Source organism: Erpetoichthys calabaricus, chromosome 3 (genome assembly GCF_900747795.2).
Source record: "Erpetoichthys calabaricus chromosome 3, fErpCal1.3, whole genome shotgun sequence".
NCBI lineage: Eukaryota > Metazoa > Chordata > Cladistia > Polypteriformes > Polypteridae > Erpetoichthys > Erpetoichthys calabaricus.
In genome coordinates, this window is record NC_041396.2 from 240,330,073 (window position 1) to 240,349,041 (window position 18,969).

Here is an 18,969-nt window from a genome sequence, read left to right on the forward strand (position 1 = left end):
GGACTACAAGGGAGGTTATGTTAAGCTGCATAAGAAATTGTGATGTCTTGTCTAGATCACTGTGCACAGTTATTGGCCTCTATATAACAAAAAAAACATATCAGCAAGACAGAATATCCTGGGACGAGTGACCAACCTGATTCTAGAACTGTAAAGCATGAGCTATGGGAAAAGACTGAAATGTTTGAACATTTTTAAGTTTGAACAAAGGTTAAGAGGTGGCATAACTGTTTATAATTATGAGGGGAGTTAGTATGGTAGATCCCAGTTATTACTTTAAATTTTAATAACAGATAATATTTATACTTAATTTAACACACACACAACTTCACAGTGTTTATTAATGTCATTTTATCACTTTTAATAAACAAAATAATTTTTTTATTTACCAAATTCTTTTATTCAAATTTCTTTCATTTCACAAGAGCATAACATCTAACAGCAGACCAACATACAAGCTCTGATATACAGTCAGTTATGTCTCTATGCATCTCTCAGTTGTCCAGAACTCCAAAATGTCTTTCTTTACTAATTTTAATATTTCCCAGAACAAGCATTAATCCAATTCACCTGAAGTAAGAAACTTTGATTTTTTATGAGATCACATAATTGTTATAATGTTTTATTATTCCATGTAAAGTTTTGTTAAAGAGGAATTATTTCTAAAAATATTTCCCATTACAATTATTCTGAGAGCTTTTCTAAACCATGTGTAAAAGAAGGCATAAATGAAAGGGTTGAAAGCAGAGTTCAAGTAGGAAATCCAGATTAGAGCTTCTACAACTCTGGCTGGTGTTTCATAATTCAAAATTGAGTTACATAAGATAAAAGGACACCAACACACAAGGAATACCACTATAACTATAGCCAGTGTTTTAGCAGCCTTGGCTTCACGTTTTCTCGTTGATGAATATTTAGATTCCATTGTTTCTCTTATAGCTCTTGCTTGTTTCTTTGCAACAATGAAAATCTTCAAATAGATACCTATCATGATGCATCCTGGTATGTAAAATGTTAGTAAAGCTAAAAGCAAAACTGATTCCACACTTTGAACTGGAATGCAACTTCCAACACAATATAAAGTCTCAAAATAATAATATTCTGAATGTTGAATAACTGGTCTAAGAAATGTCATGCTAAATCCAAAACCTGCAGACAGTGACCAGCTAATAAGTACAATTTTACCTATTTGAATTAAATTAATTTTAGTTCTGTATTTAAAAGGATGACACACAGCATAATAACGGTCAACTGATATGAAAAAGAGATGTATAATGGAAGTGGCACTAAGCATGATGTCTGTGCTGGTGTGGAACTTGCAGAAGAAATCTCCAAAATACCAACAAGCTTCAACAGACCGAATCATGCTAGGTGGCATGACAATCCCCCCTAACAAAAAGTCTGCAACTGCCAGTGAAAGGGTTAGAAAGTTGGTTGGTGTATGTAGTTGCCTGAAGTGAGATATGATAATTATAACTAGAAGGTTTCCACTAATTGTGAATGTGATTATAGTGCATAGGATAACATAGATGATAATGTGAATGGTGAGTGAATACATTTGTCTAGGACATGAACGCTGGATAGATGAGTAACATAGAGCATAATCTTTTAAATTTTTACTGTGATTGAAATTCATTTCTACAATTGTGATTGTGGCTCTGCTTCTCTGCAAGCAAAGTAATAATGTTCACTAGTAATATTATGATAGTATATAATAAAACTGTACATAAGGAAACTCATAATGGGTAAAATTCTCATTCCTTCATACTTTCTATGACTTTAAGCAAATACATGCTCAAATGAATGCTTGACTTTTGACCAGATACATAATTAACCAATACATCCTTATTTTCATTATATTGTATAATTTTAATACATTTATAAATATTTATTTACATAGTTTAATAATGTTGTAAGTAAGGAGTATTACGGCACATTTAAACAAAAGTATCATATCTGAGAAATAAAAACAAAGTGGTATTTTTTATGCGCCAAATAAGACAGGATATTTACCATTGTACTTCTCTAATTTGAATAGAAATCATAATTTCATAGCATTTTCATTGTAAGATTTATAATTATAAATTAGTTTTCAGCTTCAACTAATTGTACTGTACAATAGAAGAAATGCTACAAATAGTCCCTTCTGTTAACTCAGTGTCTTCAGATACCTCCTGTGGGGTGAAACAAAAGAAGCATGTTAAAATCTTGAATGCAAAACTGATACTGGGGCAACTCAATAACTTCTTAACATTCTGTAATTTCAGTAATTATATAGTAACAGTCCATTGTATATGTACTGTATATCTTATATACATACATTTAAAGAAGCAATATTTTTCAAATAATTACTAAAGTATGACTTGACAGAAGGGGATAGCAGAGCAATGGTTAGCCCAACCATCAAAAAGCAGTTTTGCTTCATGTGACAGCCTAAAACGAACACAGTACTTCTCAGATATCCCCAAGATTGTGATCCGGTGCATTTACTTCCTCAGACAGCTGAGGAATCGTGGATGCCATCATTTGTGGTTAGCTACTTTTACAGGTAAGCATCAACATTTCTTCTTACAGGCTTCTTACCTCCCGGTGTGGCACCTGCTTAAGTCAGTACAGTGCGTTGCCGCTCCCATTACACAACAAAACAACTCGGGATCCCGGTTTGCAACCCCCCAGGCAGACACGTGGTCCAGTCCCACCCTCCGGAAATGATCCTCTATCTGCCGCAGCCAGGTGTTATGTGGGCGACCCCTTGGTCTGGTCCAGCCACTCGGGTCCCCAACAATGAGGATCTTATTAGCTGTATCACCCTTGGGGAAACGTGGCACATGGCCATAGTGCCGTAACTGGCGCTTCCTCACAATGCAGGTAATGTGCCTCATTCGGGACTCCATGAGCAACTGCTCATTCGACACAAAGTCAAACCAAAGGTACCCAAGGATTTTCCGGAGAGACACAGTACCAAAGGAGCCCAGTCTTTGTCTCAGGTCACTGGATAATGTCCATGTCTCGCAACCATATAGCAAGACAGGAAGCACCAGGACTCTAAAGACTTGGACCTTCGTCCTTTTGCATAGAAATCGGGAGCACCACACACCCCTTTTCAGCGACCTCATGACCCCCCATTCTCTCCCAATTCGTCTACTGACTTCATAGGATAAGTCACCAGAGACATGAATGTCACTGCCCAGGTAAGTAAACCTCTCAACAAGGTAAACATTGTTGACCTTAACCTTAGGTCAGGAATGCAAAATAATACAGAAAGTGACAAAACTAGCACAGAATAATATGAATACACCTCTTCTATGTACTCTTTTTCCTGGACATATAGTACATATACTATACTTAGCGTATTAATAAGGATTTCTGCTATCCTGCAAAATCAATTTACTCCTTCCTGATATTTCCTGAATTTTGACAAATTGTTCAAGACCTTCTGCAATTGCATCACTAGACGCAAAAACTTTGCATTCACAGGTCATAAAATCACTTAATAGCAACTTGTACTAATAACTGCATTATTGCTAATTGACTGTATTTTGTATATATTGCAGATATGCTGCTTTTAGTGTATGATGCTGAGTTCATTAATATTTGTATTTGTTGTTTGTATTTTATTACTTTGATTACTCTGTTGAAATTATGCAAGTAAACAATTTTATTGTATTGTGCCCACTTGATAGTAAACATGAATTTGAACATGAAATAAAAAACATGGGCCACTGCGTGTATGGAGCTGGCATGTCCTCGATGTATTGGTTTACCTTTTTTTTTTTTTTACTTTTTCTTCCACATCCCAAAGGCTTGCATATTGGTTGACTGGTAACAAAAAATTAATCTTCTGCTTTGAACAGGGTGGGTTCTTAGCTATATATATATATATATATATATATATATATATATATATATAATATTATATATATATATATATATATATATATATATATATATATATATATATATTTCTTTAAAATAAATCTAGGGGTTTCATTATTATTATTATTGTTATTATTACAAAATTCATTGCCAGAAACTGGGAGTCATTTTAAAAAAAACGAAAGATCTCCTTATAAAATATCATTTCTTACATTATACATGCTAGCATCAATACACAGCTTAGCAACATGCTTCCCACAGCACATATAGTCACCCACCCATTGTCATAGTCAGACATGAACAAAATAATATAATCCACCAAAAGATGCAACAAAAAAAGTGAAAACGAAAATGCATAAATACTGTCACATACTAACATGGTGATAATCAGTTATTCCTAACGAATCCTTCATAGGTGTGGCATGGATGTGTATGTGATGAAGTGGGATCCAGTTCAGGTGTACTTGACATATCTCATTGATGGTAGTTAAATTACATTTAATCCATTTCATATGATGAGGGGTAATTTATTTTTTGCACTAGTGTCCAGTAAATTCTAATTACACAACTGAGTTCAGTACTGCTGAAACAAACAATAGTTTAGTTTGCGAACTCAGCCAGTAGATGGATAGATGGCTGAATACCTAATATATAACAGACTATGATAACATTTTTGTGAGACATTTATTTTGGTTTGCTGTTTTCAAATAAATATCATTTAGATTTGATTTTTGAATGAACACAACTAGATATAAATACAATTTACTAAGGGATATTCCTGGCTTTGGTTCTCTGAAGGTAGAGACACCAGAGAGAACTGACAGAGTGCAAAGCCTATAGAGTGTTTATACCTTAATGAAAATAAAGAATGAAATTGAAGTATACAGTAGAACACAGAATAAAGAAAGTACATAAAATGTGAAAAGGGGAGTTACAAAGCTCAGAGGACCAACAAAGAACTTTACATAGAACAGAGAGTATTGGGTTATGCAGCTACCAATAGAAGTAGAACATAATTATACATGCAGATAAAAGAGACTATAGAAGAAGATCCAGCACATGTTAAAACATATAAAAAATGTGTTTATGCGCTTCTGATTCAAATACCTCAACTCTGTCTTTTTAAATATTACCCTGTCATTACAGAAGTAATGATGTATACTTTTTTTCTGTTATTTTATGCACACGTTGGTATAAAATGCCGTGCCTAAATGACTGTTTATTTCTTAGCCTATCTATGCAGTGGCATTATGATATTTATCCGTCATTTATTCCTAAAACTAATAATTTAGTAAAGAATCATTTAATGAAAAAGTAACAATTCAATATAAATAGGTACATTTATACAAAGTCCTACATTCGTCTTTTTCTAAGGAGTGATTTGATGAATGTTAATAATAATAATTAATAATACATTTTATTTAATAGGCACCTTTCTTAGCACTCAAGGTCACCTTACAATAAAATTAGGCAACATTAGTAAAATAAAAACAAGAGAATGATAAATCACAAAGCAATAATTAACAAACAAACAAAGATAACAGGGAGTAACAGTGTAGAATTCACAATTGGTGTGCCAGCTTGAAAAGATAAGTTTTGGGGGCAGTTTTAAACTGTGTTATTGAATTGAGCTGACGTATATGACGTATAATTCCAGAGTTGAGGAGCACTATGAGAGGATGCTCAAGCTCCCATAGAACTGGGTTTAATGTGTGGTACAGAAAGTAGAACTGCAGATGAGGATCTGAGTGAGCAAGTGGGAGTGTAAGTCTGGAGGAGATCAGTGAGGTAGGGGGGAGCAAGGTTGTGGAGAGCTTTAAATGTTAAGAGCAGTATTTTGTATTGTATTCTGTAGTTAGCAGGAAGAAAGTGAAGTTGAGAGAGAACAGGTGTAATACAGTATGTTCAGTGGATTTAGAACAGGTTATTATTCTGGCAGCAGAATTTTGAACAAGTTGTAAGCGATGGATACGTTTTTGTGGAATGCCAGATAGAATAGCATTACAGTAATCTATATGTGAGGTGACTAGGGCATTAACCAATACTTCAGTACTGTGTTGCGTAAGAACAGGACAAAGTCTAGAAATGTTTCGGAGATGAAAGAAGGCAGTCCAAGAAATGTTACTTATATGGGAAGAAAAAGAGAGTACTGTCAAGAATAATGCCCAGGCTCTTAACTTGGGAAGAGATGTTTGTGTTAATATTGTTAATTAAAATAGAAGAATGGTTAACCTTATCAAGTGTAGATTTAGAGCCAATGAGGAGAACCTCAGTTTTATTGTGAGTCATCCATGTCTTTATGTCTTGGAGACATGCCATAAGAGTATCTGGAGGGGAAACAGAAGTGGATTTAGCGGATAGATATACTTGTGTGTCATCAGTGTAACAATGAAACTTAATACCATGGTGCCTGAAGATATTACCTATTGGGAAGATATAAATGAGAAAAAGAAGTAGTCCCAAAACAAAACCCTGCGGAACTCCCTGATTACATGTTACATGCATTGAGGTTAGTTTTGGAATTAAAATTGCTTTATGTGAAGTTCCTCCATGCATTTTTTTAATGTAATAGCAATTTGACTGAGATTTGTGAGTTTTAGACTTTAACAAAAAAAAGCATTAGCATTAACATTTAAGAGAACCTGTTTGGATGCTTATTCCAGGTTTCCCCTACTTAGATCTGTTCAGTTAAAGAATATAACTTAAATATTTTACTAAGTATTTTCCCCACATCACATGGTTTAGTACAAAATTTACTGTAAACCACTAAGTAAAGAATTGCACTTAAACAATAACACCACCTAACTGAAGCTGTAAAATGTACAAAGAAACAGTTTGCCAAAGTCTGCACTAGATCATATTATCTGTTTCAGTGATATACACTGCATCATTTCTACAAGGCTTCTCCACGGCTAACAAACAGCAGAGATTAATTCAGTCATATGCAATTGTATAGTGGTTGAAACCTGAATCTTCAATTTTAAGAGTAGCTTAAAGTAAGAACTAAATGAATACTCATTCATTTTATTGTGTTAAAAACCAAAAATGTGTTTAATCACGTGTATCTTTATTGCATCACATTTCTGACAGTGAGTAACTGTGTTACCCTGCAAACTTCATACATATTTACACTGACAAAAGAGACTGACACTTACAAAGGAGAGGTTTATCTCGACAGTATTTCCACTCTAAAAATAGTGTAATTTGACATGGTGCTACTAATTCAAGCTCATAATTTTCAAATGGTTACAAGTTATAGCGCTATTACAAATGCAAAAGATTGTGAGGCAAAGTGCATCCCACTATATATATATATATATATATATATATATATATATATATATATATATGATCATGATATATTTAGCTTGTAATGCAAATGTATTATGATACAACAATGTATTTCTAAATCTCAGAGAAACCTTATTGGCATGAGTATATGGAATTCAGTCCCATTTATTGCCTTCAGGTACATTTGGAATTTAATAAGGATGAATGAGAGGTGCTCATGAACAGAATAATAACTGCTGTTGCTTGTTTGAAGAATTTTGTCCATTTAGACTTTTTAAATAATAAATATTTAAAAATACATATTAATCTAGTACACACTTTTTGCTTTATATTGTTTTAAAAACTTTTAAATATTTCCATCTAATACAGAATTTATCAAGCTCACATTCAGTAATCCAGACACATCCCATTCCATTCGAAAAGTTTCAGTCATAACATGCTTCATGTTTTTCTGTTATTGGGTTCCCTTTTATAATGAGCAGCACCTAGTATCCAAAACAAATTTATCTGAATGATAGCAAAAGTTACCTACACAAGGGGTGTCCAACCCTGGTCCTGGTGGGCTGCAGTGGCTGCTAGTTTTCATTCTGACCAACTTCTTAATTAGTGAGCTGTTTTTGCTGCTGAGTAACTTGTTTTGCCTTTGTTTTAATTGACGTGTCTCAGACAACTCAGTTGTTTCTTTTTCCTTAATGAGCAGCCAAACAATCATGAGACATGGCTAAAATGAACTCCATTACCCACTCAATAACAATTATTACATTTCTTTCACTTAGCAAATTAATATATCCTTCCACCCTTGCACTTAATGAAGTTGTTCAAATCAATTTTAGTCCTCCAGTGAACCAGTATCTACCCCAGTAGTCCTAGGTGCAAGGTGGGGAGCCATTTGTGAACTGGCCATCAGTCCATCAGAGATGTGCCCATTCATTCACACACACCTTTAGGTTGTAGAAGAAAAGTCTTAGTAGCAATTGAAAAGCCTACATAGGAAGAATATGCAGCTGAGGTAGTAGGTAACCAGGCCAGAATTTGAACTCCAGCTACTGCAACTGTGGTGCATCGGCACCACCACTGCATTCTTATTCTTGGGTCTTGATCAATGTTTGATAAGTAAAAAACAATAAACTGTAAGCATGTAAGAATAAAGAGAAAAAAATAAACCTAATGCAACTCATATCCCCAAGCAAACATCTTATTCACATTTCTTCTAGCAGCACGGTCTGTGCTCTTAAAGCCGATTATATAATGACACTTGTAGATTAAAATGTAAACTATTTAATGGCAAAGTAACACGTTAGAATATCAAGAAGATTTTAAGGCAAAGAATTACATTACCATTCTATTGTAGAGTTAATGGTGAAGGAAAGTCAATTAAGATATTTACTCTTGGAGAAACTGAGTAAAAATATTAATTTAGATTTACTATATTAAGCTTTTTTTTTTTGTTAACTTTTAAATCAAAACGTGTATTTGTCATGATTAATTCTTTTTACTTTTTTAGGCACACAATTTCAGCAGGCTAATATGGCATGTGGGTGCCATCTAGTAATGAGTTTTGGAAACACCAACTCCATAACTCATAAGAGAACTTTTTACTTAGTTAAATAGTATGTGTTTTAAAGATGGCAGCATTTTTGTTTTATTTTCTAAATTGTTTCAGCTACTATGCCCTGAAGCCTCTTTCCATCTCTTTCTAAAAACTATTCATTTCAGTTCAGGGTTGGGGTGGAGGAGCTCAGAATTCCACAATCTATATGCTAGAGTTAGGAAACCGCCCCAGACAGAACACAAGTCAATTTCAGGGACCACTCACATGTAAATCTACAATCACAAGGGTGTAGGGCCAGTTTTGAATTGACAATAAACCTACATGTCTCTTTGAGGATGTGGGAGAAAAAAACACACAGAAACCAGGTGAGAACATGTAAACTCCACATGGACAACATACAGGCACAGGATTTCAATCCAAGACGACAGATTTTTGTGAAAATTTGGAAAGGAAGGGACTGTTGTTTCCAACAAGCTTCAAGTCATGTTTTAATGGTCTCTAATGCCCTACTCTTTACTACACTGCTTAGTACTTTATTCCATGTGCCTATTTTCACTATTTTAATAAAAACTATTTGTGCAAAATCTACCTTTAAAAATGTCCATCTACGTCCCTATGTTGCTGCTTAAAAATGTATTTTAGAGTAAGACCTTGGATCTTGTGTGCTAAATGGCTAGGATTCACTCCACTATTAATTCCATATACATTAATTAAAATATACATTACCTTACATTGTGACTGACAGATTTTTAGAAGTACAAAATTAAAAGTATGTGTAAAAACATGTTAAATTCAAAACAGACACATCCAGATGCTTCTGTTCTTTATTCTGATTCTTAAATCAGAGTTCAAACAGATTTATTGAAATCTTTGCTTAATTAAACTTCCTTGTTTTGTTTGTAATTTGAAATAAATCTTTCCTGAACCAGTAGTTTACAGTGTGTTAATACATATTAATAGATAATTTACTGTTCTGAGTATAAAAGTAAAGAAGCATTGAATTGTCTTATTATTTCTAACATTATACTTATTTTGTCCTTTACCCCACAATACTTAATTGGGTTTAAAAAAAAATATTTAAATCTTACTTTCAAAACTAAGAGGTAAAAATTTACTGTAAGTACATAGAGTAAATAAATATGAATTGATGATAAAAATAAGCAGGATTAACATGCTGTACATAGTTCAGAAAATTCATTTTATACTCAGAAATAGAGACTTGGTGTATTTCTTGTATAATATTCTCAAAAAATATGTTTATATTTAGTATCTTACTTACACTTGTAAATTATATTAGAACTTGTGGATTACATGTAACTATAATCATTTATAAAATATATAAAATCACTATTGTATATGTCATGTAGAAATTCTTCTTTTTTGAAAAATTTTGGGGACCATTTGAAAATGTTAAAGAAGGCAGACTTAATACATAGCACCAAATTGAAAGTCTACTTGCAATCAGTTTGGATCCTGCAAATTATTTGTACTTATTACTGCAACTTAATTATATACCTATATGAGCCTTACAATGGTTTAATATTTATTCATTACTATTTAGCCTTTACAAATTGTATTAAACGAAAATGTTTTTGTTCACAACACAAAAGATGGGAAGGCTTTTTCATTTATGAAGAAGAATTGAGTCAAGTATTGTTAACATATGTTAGTCCCCGTAGAGTAGCTGTCATTGTTTTAATTTTTCATTTCATATTATTAAATAGTATAAAATCTTCATTTTAATTTTTACTTATCGCTAACTATTTTTCTGGATCTCTAAATTGTATCAGTTTGCATAATAGTAGTTGTAAAAATTTATAAGCAGTAACCTTTTAGGATAGATGCTTTTCTGACCTACTAATATAACATTGTATAATAATATCTAGAAAGCATGTGCAAAAAATAAAAAAAAATACTGTTTTGTTTGTTTTAAATTTTCCATTTTGTATGATATTGCCACATTTATACAACATCCACAGTCTCATCTAACAATGTTGAGATGAAAACATGTTATCTTGCAATGTGCAAACAATGTTTTCATACAGATTGTGGTTATCTGATCAAAAATATATCTGTAATCATATCAGTTTATGAGACAGTCAAAGATAATTCATACTTAATCTGCTCTTACATGCAAGATTCATTCTTTTGCATAAATGATAACATATGGCTGTTGGTCCAGACTTACCTTGGAAATTGTTGGTTGATGGTGAGATTTCAGGGAAGAAGTTTTTATTGTGCTTCACTTTTACAGTGTAGACTATATAGTATTTCATGAAAGCCCTGTAACCTCTGTAATTGTTTCCCAGTAGGATATACATTTCCCTAATGATTGTGTTCTTTAGATTCCAGACCTAGATTATAAGAGCTATTCAGAAAGAATTGCAGCTGAACTTTTTATTGTTAGTAATATTCAGTATTTCAGAATTATTTGATTACTCTACTTATAGGGTAACTGGATGTATTTGCTACTCTCCTCATTTTTATTCTAAATCTTTGTCAATCTGATCAGCCTTGCATCAGGCTAAACCACACACTTACAGTCAATGCTTCATGTCCTCAATAACCTCATCATCACCCCTACATCTTTTGCCCACAAATGGCATCTAAGAAGGCACTAAAGATCTGGAAGTACACTTATAGTTTACTTGTAAGTTTTCATCACTTATTCCTTCTAGGCCACAAGAAATTCAGTAACAATTGGTTCTATTTAGTCCACAGAACTGCACAACACCATTTCAAAGGCCAGCTGTGCATACACTAGGGAACAAGATTGCTTGAGTGTGAAGTGACAAGCTAGACATTTTAAATTAACCACAGAATAAGTTGCAACCATTTCTTGTTAATTTTGAATGAGATATTTAAACTAATGAAAAATTTTTGGGGACACCTTTTATTTGAGCAATGTCATTGTGAGTTATTTGACATTACAATTGCTTATTCCTTTATACTCTCACAGACACCAGGTGACTGCTTTTTGTTGACAGCAATTCACCTGCCACTTCGCACAGGAGAATCGAAGTATAGAGAAGTATAGAGAAAGTATAGTAATCATGAAAAAATTCTTGATGAAAAAAATATTGACGTTATACACCTCCCAGAGTCCAAAAATACTGCTTTTTGGAACTGTGTGTGAGTGTGTGCACACGCGCATGTATGTGTCTGTGTGTGTGTGTAAACATGATAACTCAAAAACGCAACTAGATAGATGGATGAAATTCGGCATGTGGTTGTTACACCACAATTGTAGGTCTGTATTAACTTTTGGGTCAAATCCATCACCTGGAAGTGGTACTTTACCTGAAGACATCCGATTTATTCAATATTACTTTTTTAATTGTTCAATATATTATTAATTTGATTTGTTGGTGATGGTTCCATAATGTACTTAAAATATAAATATAATCTTTGTCTTGTGGTTTACTCCTCAAATATCCATCCCCATATCTGAGTATACAAGAAAGTCGAGGAGAGACCACTCACTATTTTTGAAAATAAACGGCACTGTATCGAGAGACTGACTAGGTGATCATACAAGATCAGCATATTGTTGCTGACCAATCACTTTTGCTTTAAAAACATCGTTTAACAACAAAGCGATACAAACAAAGGTAGAGAGTCTGACAAGTGATGAAAAACTAAACATACTAATGTGTTTTTGTATTCATTCTATATTTATTAATTTATCTTTTTAAGTTCATATTCACAACTCAAAATACCTAATATTATGAAAGTAACCCTTTAGCAGACTTATATTTTAAAATATTTATCTCCCTTTTTTCAATGTTTCTCTCTCTCTCTCAAAATAGATAGTTGAAATATCATATTCATTTTGTTCTTAACATCAGCCATACCATACATATTGCATACCAAGGAGTTTTCCTGCCTTACATTCAAACCTTCTGGGATAGGCTCCAAGGTTCCTGTGATCCTGCTCTGGATAAACAAGTTTAGATAATGTATATATTGTTCTTAATCTCAGATGCTGTCCCTGTTGTTTTGTGCCTGTCCGTATTCCTATTACCTACTCTTGCCCTGCTCATTATGGGTTTACTGTCCTTATGGTAGGCTATTCAAGACTCGCCACCTCTAACCCTGAAACTACATGCTTGTTGTTCTTTGTTTCCCTTAATACAGCTAGGTGGGGTCTGCACACTGATTCAAGTCTAAGAGCCCTGTTCTTCCTAAACCCCTGTGATTTTCATGAGAAAATATTTTAAAAATTATAAAATTGTGTAAAATTATTCATATTCAGTATCTAGTTTTGATTATGCTTGTTTTTATCAGACAAAAACAAAACCAGATAGTAAACCAGGCAGTGTAGTAAGCTTCCACGAACATTAAACTCATATCCAAATCTGTTAAGTGTATAGTTCTGTCTGATTGTGACACAAAACTAACTCTGTAGGCGCTCCATGCCATAATTACTAAAACTAAAACTGAAACTAATATATAAAAAAATAAAATAGAAATGTATTTGTGAAATAAAAACTAAACTAAAACTAAAAATACACGATGAAGGAAAACTAAAACTAAACTGAATTTCCAAGTAAGGTCTGAAAAATATAGAAATAAAAACTAATATAAAAAGCCAAAACTATAATAACCTTGGTTTGTACTGCTAATGTCTGTTGGTATTTTGCATTGTAGTTTAGAATTCCCATTTGTTAGATTAGCCACTCTTCTAAAAAGTACACGAGGATTATTACTGTTCTCATCTGTTAATCTAGAATAGTAGTCTGAGTGAGCTATACAGAGTGCTTTTTTATATTATTTAACACTCTCTTTCCATGCAATTCGAAAGGCAAATGGCTTTGTTGCTCTGTATCTTCGGTCCAATTTTCAACACACTAATTTAAGAGCTCAAGCATTCTCATTAAATCAGGATAAGTTTCTATGCACTTTAATCAGTTTTGTTTTGATGGGAGCTACTGTGTCCAATACATCTTTCAACTAGCAGTGAAGGGAATGCTATCTGCTATAAATCAAATCACCTCTATTTAATCTTGGTAAGGGGCCAGACGTGATTAAATTTCTTGTCATTTTCTTTTAGCGTTGGTACATAAAGATATGAAGTTCCTGTTTAATACCTCAGGTATGCAACAATAAGATAGGCATTTCATTGTGAGCCAAAAGGTCCTGTTGAACCTCTATGTTGTATATCTTCAGCTTTAACTGTTGGATTAACATAGTTTGGAATTCTAACGTTCCACACTATGGAGTCATCACATAGTTTTTCTAAGCCACTGACAGCTGAGAGTCTAATCTGAGGTGGAACTGGTGACCTGGATGCCAAAGAACAAAATTTTGACTTCTTAAACTCCCATCTCATATTACTCACTTGTCCCGTGCCTGAAGTAGTGCTGCTTACTACATTGAGGCCATTACATCAGACAGTTAAAGAGGATAACTGTTTGAGCACTGAATTTCATGCTTCTTCCCCCTGGATTAAGGTTTATTGCCCAAAAGTACAGAACAAAGCGGTATAAGAATAGCTTTGTTCCAGCATCCATTACTCATTATCAGAGGTGATTCTAGGGACTCTGGGGACAAAAAACTCCATTGGGCCTTTAAATTGATCCTCCCCCAAGCGTTGATATGGTATAATCTATTACAGTTAGTTTATCACAAAGTCTAAATTAACAATACCATCAGAGAGAATTTAATAAACACAAATCCTTTATATTTTTATTAAATACAGATCATATAAACAATAACTTTTGCATAGAAAATAGAAAAACAATTATAATAGAATAAAGAAAATTTAAAAAATATAAATAAATGCCAAAGTAAATAAAATGCAAATAAATGTAAAGTGTACATAGTAATAAAAATATACATTGCACATTGTGATATTTAAAAAAATAAAAAGAAATGCACATAAAATGAAATATTTTTTGTTTAAAAAACTTCAGACCTTCAAAACTTCAATTTGTGGGCTTTGGCAATGGCAAAGGCAGCCATGATGTCTTCCAGGCCCGAAACCCTTTGATCATTATGCTCTATAGCATTAAGAGCTAAGAAGGGCTGAAAGCCTCTCCTGGTACACAGTACATTTCAAGTCAGATTTAATCAGCTTTAAAGATGAAAAACTTCTCAAGGCAACAGTGATAGGAAGGGTCAGGACTCCTGAAGTACTAAATTTTGAATTTTTGGACCCCTGTCTCACTGTTGCCTGGTCACTCTGTGGCTGAACTGGTGCTGCCAATTTTGGTCACACACTGACTACAGTGGGACCCGGAAAGAGTGACTGAAGCAGAATTAGAAATGTCTGAAATATATAAACAAACAAGCCAACCCAATTCTACATCCTGGATCCCAGTCTCGAGACTTTCCAGTCACTTCACAGAAAAGACAAGCAAGTCCATTTTAGGTCTCCACAACACTCAGTGTGTTGCTAAGTTGGACTATAAGTCATCATTTTATTCCACAGCTGACACCAACGTAGCACCACTCTGCTGTGGTGCTTGCCAGCATTGAGTGCTAAATGAATTTTCACTCTCTACAGTACATTGCAATTTCAGGTTGCTTGCTGTCCTTGAAAGGACCAGGAATTTATTGACTCCTCTGCAGGTAGCTGTGAAGCTGGTCATTTGCATGATGTAATACCAGCTCATGCTTTTGGTGACTCCCCAGGCTGATACACTTGTCAGTGCTGTTACAACATGTTTATGTTAACTTTTATAAAATTCCTTATAATTTATAAAAAATGTCAGTCAGTAAGTCAGTCATTCTCCAACCCACTATATCCTAACACAGGGGTCTGCTGGAGCCAATCCCAGCCAGCACAGGATGCAAGGCAGGAACCAATCCCGGACGCCAACCCACCACAGGACACACCCACACACACTAGGGACAATTGAGGACTGCCAATACACCTAACCTGCATGTCTTTGGACCGTGGGAGGAAACCGGAGCACCCCCACGCAGACACGGGGAGAACATGCAAACTCCACGCAGGGAGGACCCGGGAAGTGAATTGCCATTGTGCCGCTTCTTTATGAAAAATGATTAAAACAAAATCATTTTATAGACATCAACATTATCTTTGTTTAATTTTCTAATTTAGCTAACCAATACAGGCCAACACCTATCACCATCTCTAAATACAGTAGAAAAAAAATAACTAGAGAAGAAATCTAAAATAATAATTACTAAATCAGTTGTCCTACTTTACAAAGGCTTTTGTCTTACCCAAAAGCCGACCTATAAGAGAGCCCAAAATCCTTACCTACAAACCTAGGTTTACCTTCCAGTACTCTGTCAGTGTCATTTTTATGAGGGCACCCCTGACATTAGGAGATCCCTGAACTTTGGACCTCTTGGCTTGAGACTGACATGCTGGTTTGAGGACCCATGTTTGTGTGACACCCACTTACCGCATTTCCTTTGCTTTTCATATTAAAGTAAAAAATAAAAATGTCTTTAACTTCATTTTTTACTAATTGAGCAGCAAATTAACAATGACAACTCTTAATGCATGTAGACAAACCATGGTGGAAATAAGGTCAAGATTAACTCTGCTATTCCTTAAAGGAAAATTCTTTTGGTTACAGTACATGACTGACTAGGACAGTGTAGGACACATTCTGCTAGCCTTTAGTGACACACCAGGCCTGTTAAAAATGCATATTTAACAAGATGCAGGAATCCAGCTGCACAAAACCTGCACTTGCATTCCAAGAAACTATCTGCATGAACTCCAGCTTTTGTTCTTTATTTCGCCTTATACAATTTCTTGTATTAGGAATTTGATAGTTTTCGCATACCCCTTGGGGTCAGAGCGCAGGGTCAGCCATTGTACAGCGCCCCTGGAGCAATTACAGGTTAAGGGTCTTGCTCAAGGGCCCAGCAGAGCAGTGGCCTTTTTGGCAGTGATGGGGATTTGAACCGCCAACCTTCGGGATACCAGCGCAGCTCCTTAGCCTCAGAGCCACCACTCCGCCCTAAGCTTGTGCCAGGATCCGCCTGTACTTTATCTAATAAAAAAGGTGTAACTCAGATTTGCATTGACATTTCTCGAGGGGCCCCATCAGACTGCTTGAGCAAGAAAGTGATGGTTAAAGACCCATAATTCAAGGGATGACAACTAAGATGGACAGATGAACCCCACTGATTTTGTACCTGGAAGTGACTTTAATTCAGTCAGGTTCAACCTTCCTTTAAAACTCTCTGCACCATCCAGAAAAAACTTTCACTTGGATATTGTCTGGACACTCACTGTACTCAATGGGGATAATCTTTGGAAACTTTCTCTGGAATTCTCTCAAGAATGGGGAAATACGCAAAATGACCTTCAGAAAACCTGGCTTCTGTAGCATAAGAAGTTATGAGCCACCCTTTCCATGAGGAGGAGCTGAAAAGGTGAAATTCTCTTCTGTTTGTGAACCTGAAGCTGAGACCCAGTCTGTAAAGCCAAAGCTGTGTGCCAGTAGCCTGACAAGGCCGAAAAACAGCCATCACTTCAAGAAAGGATCTTCAGCATCTACATTCTTGTGACAGAAATAGTAATGTTTTTCCCTAAGTTACAGAGGGCACACCAGAGGGCTTAACACTAGAATCCCTGAAGCCAACAAAAGTATTTGTAATTCCAGGTCACCATAAATTCACTTGCACCTCATCATCAGCTTCTTTGTTTTGCAAATGTGTCAATCAGCATAAGCAGCAAGCAACCTGCTATCCCATCCCCCACCGAGGCAGCTGAAGTCAAGTCAGATGCAAAATGACATATGTCAGGAAAATTTAAGGAGGTCAAGGACAATGAAGAAAATCGTAAGCTTCAGGGATTCTAGCATTAAGCAAGCTGGGGAAGCAACAGCATATCACAGACAAGGATCATGCAGCAAAAAGAAAGATTACACCTCAGTGCTTGAAGAATCTTCTAGTTGAACCCAGCGCAACAACAAAGCAACAACTCAACACAACATCGGACGTCATCCATAAGGACTTGGTATCATAATCTATCTGTGTCAAGATAAAGTAGAACTCTAAATACCTGTAAACAGACAGTATCTATGTTATATTTTGCCTGTCTAATGTGTCTGTGTCCTTTCTTATGTGTATATATATATATATATATATATATATATATATATATATATATACATATATATATATACAGGGTATATACTGTATATATGAATACAGGGTATATATATATATATATATATATATATATATATATATATATATATACATACTTTATATACAGTATATAGACATAAGAAAGGATGCATTTATCTTACTTCTAAAATCCTTGTGTTTATCAAAAAATGTGTTTATCTATAAATTATTCTGTTTCTTAAAATGAGTGTGCTTGAGTTACCTTTATTTACGTCTAAATACTGGAGACCCACCTGCTACAACAGAGAAAGACAAGGTAAATAAAGTAGGAGCCTTACTGAAATATATGGTTAATTACTGGTAAAACTGATAATTAATTGACCGAGTTAAACATTTATTTTTCAGATCTGACATTATTATAGTTTCCTCCTGGGTGGGCTGATTATCAGTCATCAAAAATCCAACAACACGCCTTGCTAGAGACACATGCTGAAAAAGAAGCTAGTCTTTCAACTATGTACAGCCCACACACATCTTGTGGTCTAGATAAGGCATGTTTTACTTATTGAAAAAAGTGATCATATGGAAGACAAACAAAGATTAAAATATAATAATTAAGTAATAATAATAATAATGTGTTTTAAAATAGACCCTGTAGTTAGGATGTAGCAGGTTGGATAATGGATAGATGGAAAATAAAACAGTTCAAACACACTCCTAAAGGATCATGAAGGATGATTAAGCCTAGAATTGTAGATTATCATTTTTTCACTACAAAAGCACAGATCAAGCAATACATGAGTATTAGCAATGTCAAATGAATAAAGTAGGACCAAACAGAGAGCTTAGCTTTGAGCTAAAGCTTTAGTTGATTGTCATCACAGCACGGTTGACACAGCATTGCAATGCAGTATAGTCCCTTCCTACTTTACACTTTTATTATTACACAGATGGTCAGTAGAGTATGTTTCCAGAGTTATATTTTTCACAAAATTACTTAAATGTAATCTTTTTGAAAATTTAACCGATGTTAATTAATTGTATTTATTCTTACAGATACAGTTCTGATAGAGTAATAGATTTGTTTTCAAATTTGTCTTTTCACCCTGCCACTTTTCCACATTTTATATTTTAACTCAATAGTGGTTTTAAAAATAGTGATTATTTTATAGAAATAACAAATATTT

At 34.4% G+C, this 18,969-nt stretch overlaps 1 protein-coding gene across 1 annotated transcript; it reads right to left on the reverse strand.

Moving 5' to 3' along the window:
* Positions 1-625: 625 nt before the first annotated feature.
* Positions 626-1,558, reverse strand: LOC127527119 (trace amine-associated receptor 1-like). Its single transcript, XM_051924756.1, has 2 exons — positions 1,158-1,558; positions 626-1,121 (listed from the first exon to the last, which is right to left on the reverse strand). The coding sequence occupies exons 1-2, from the start codon at positions 1,556-1,558 to the stop codon at positions 626-628; spliced, it is 897 nt and encodes a 298-aa protein (XP_051780716.1).
* Between the last annotated feature and the right edge of the window lie 17,411 nt (positions 1,559-18,969).

Bases quoted from the DNA above. Each gene is read 5' to 3' on its own strand.
- LOC127527119 (XM_051924756.1), bottom strand. From the start codon at position 1,558: ATGTATTCACTCACCATTCACATTATCATCTATGTTATCCTATGCACT. The intron at 1,122-1,157 runs GTCTGCAGGTTT...GACATTTCTTAG, and splicing joins GTACTTATTAGCTGGTCACT to ACCAGTTATTCAACATTCAG.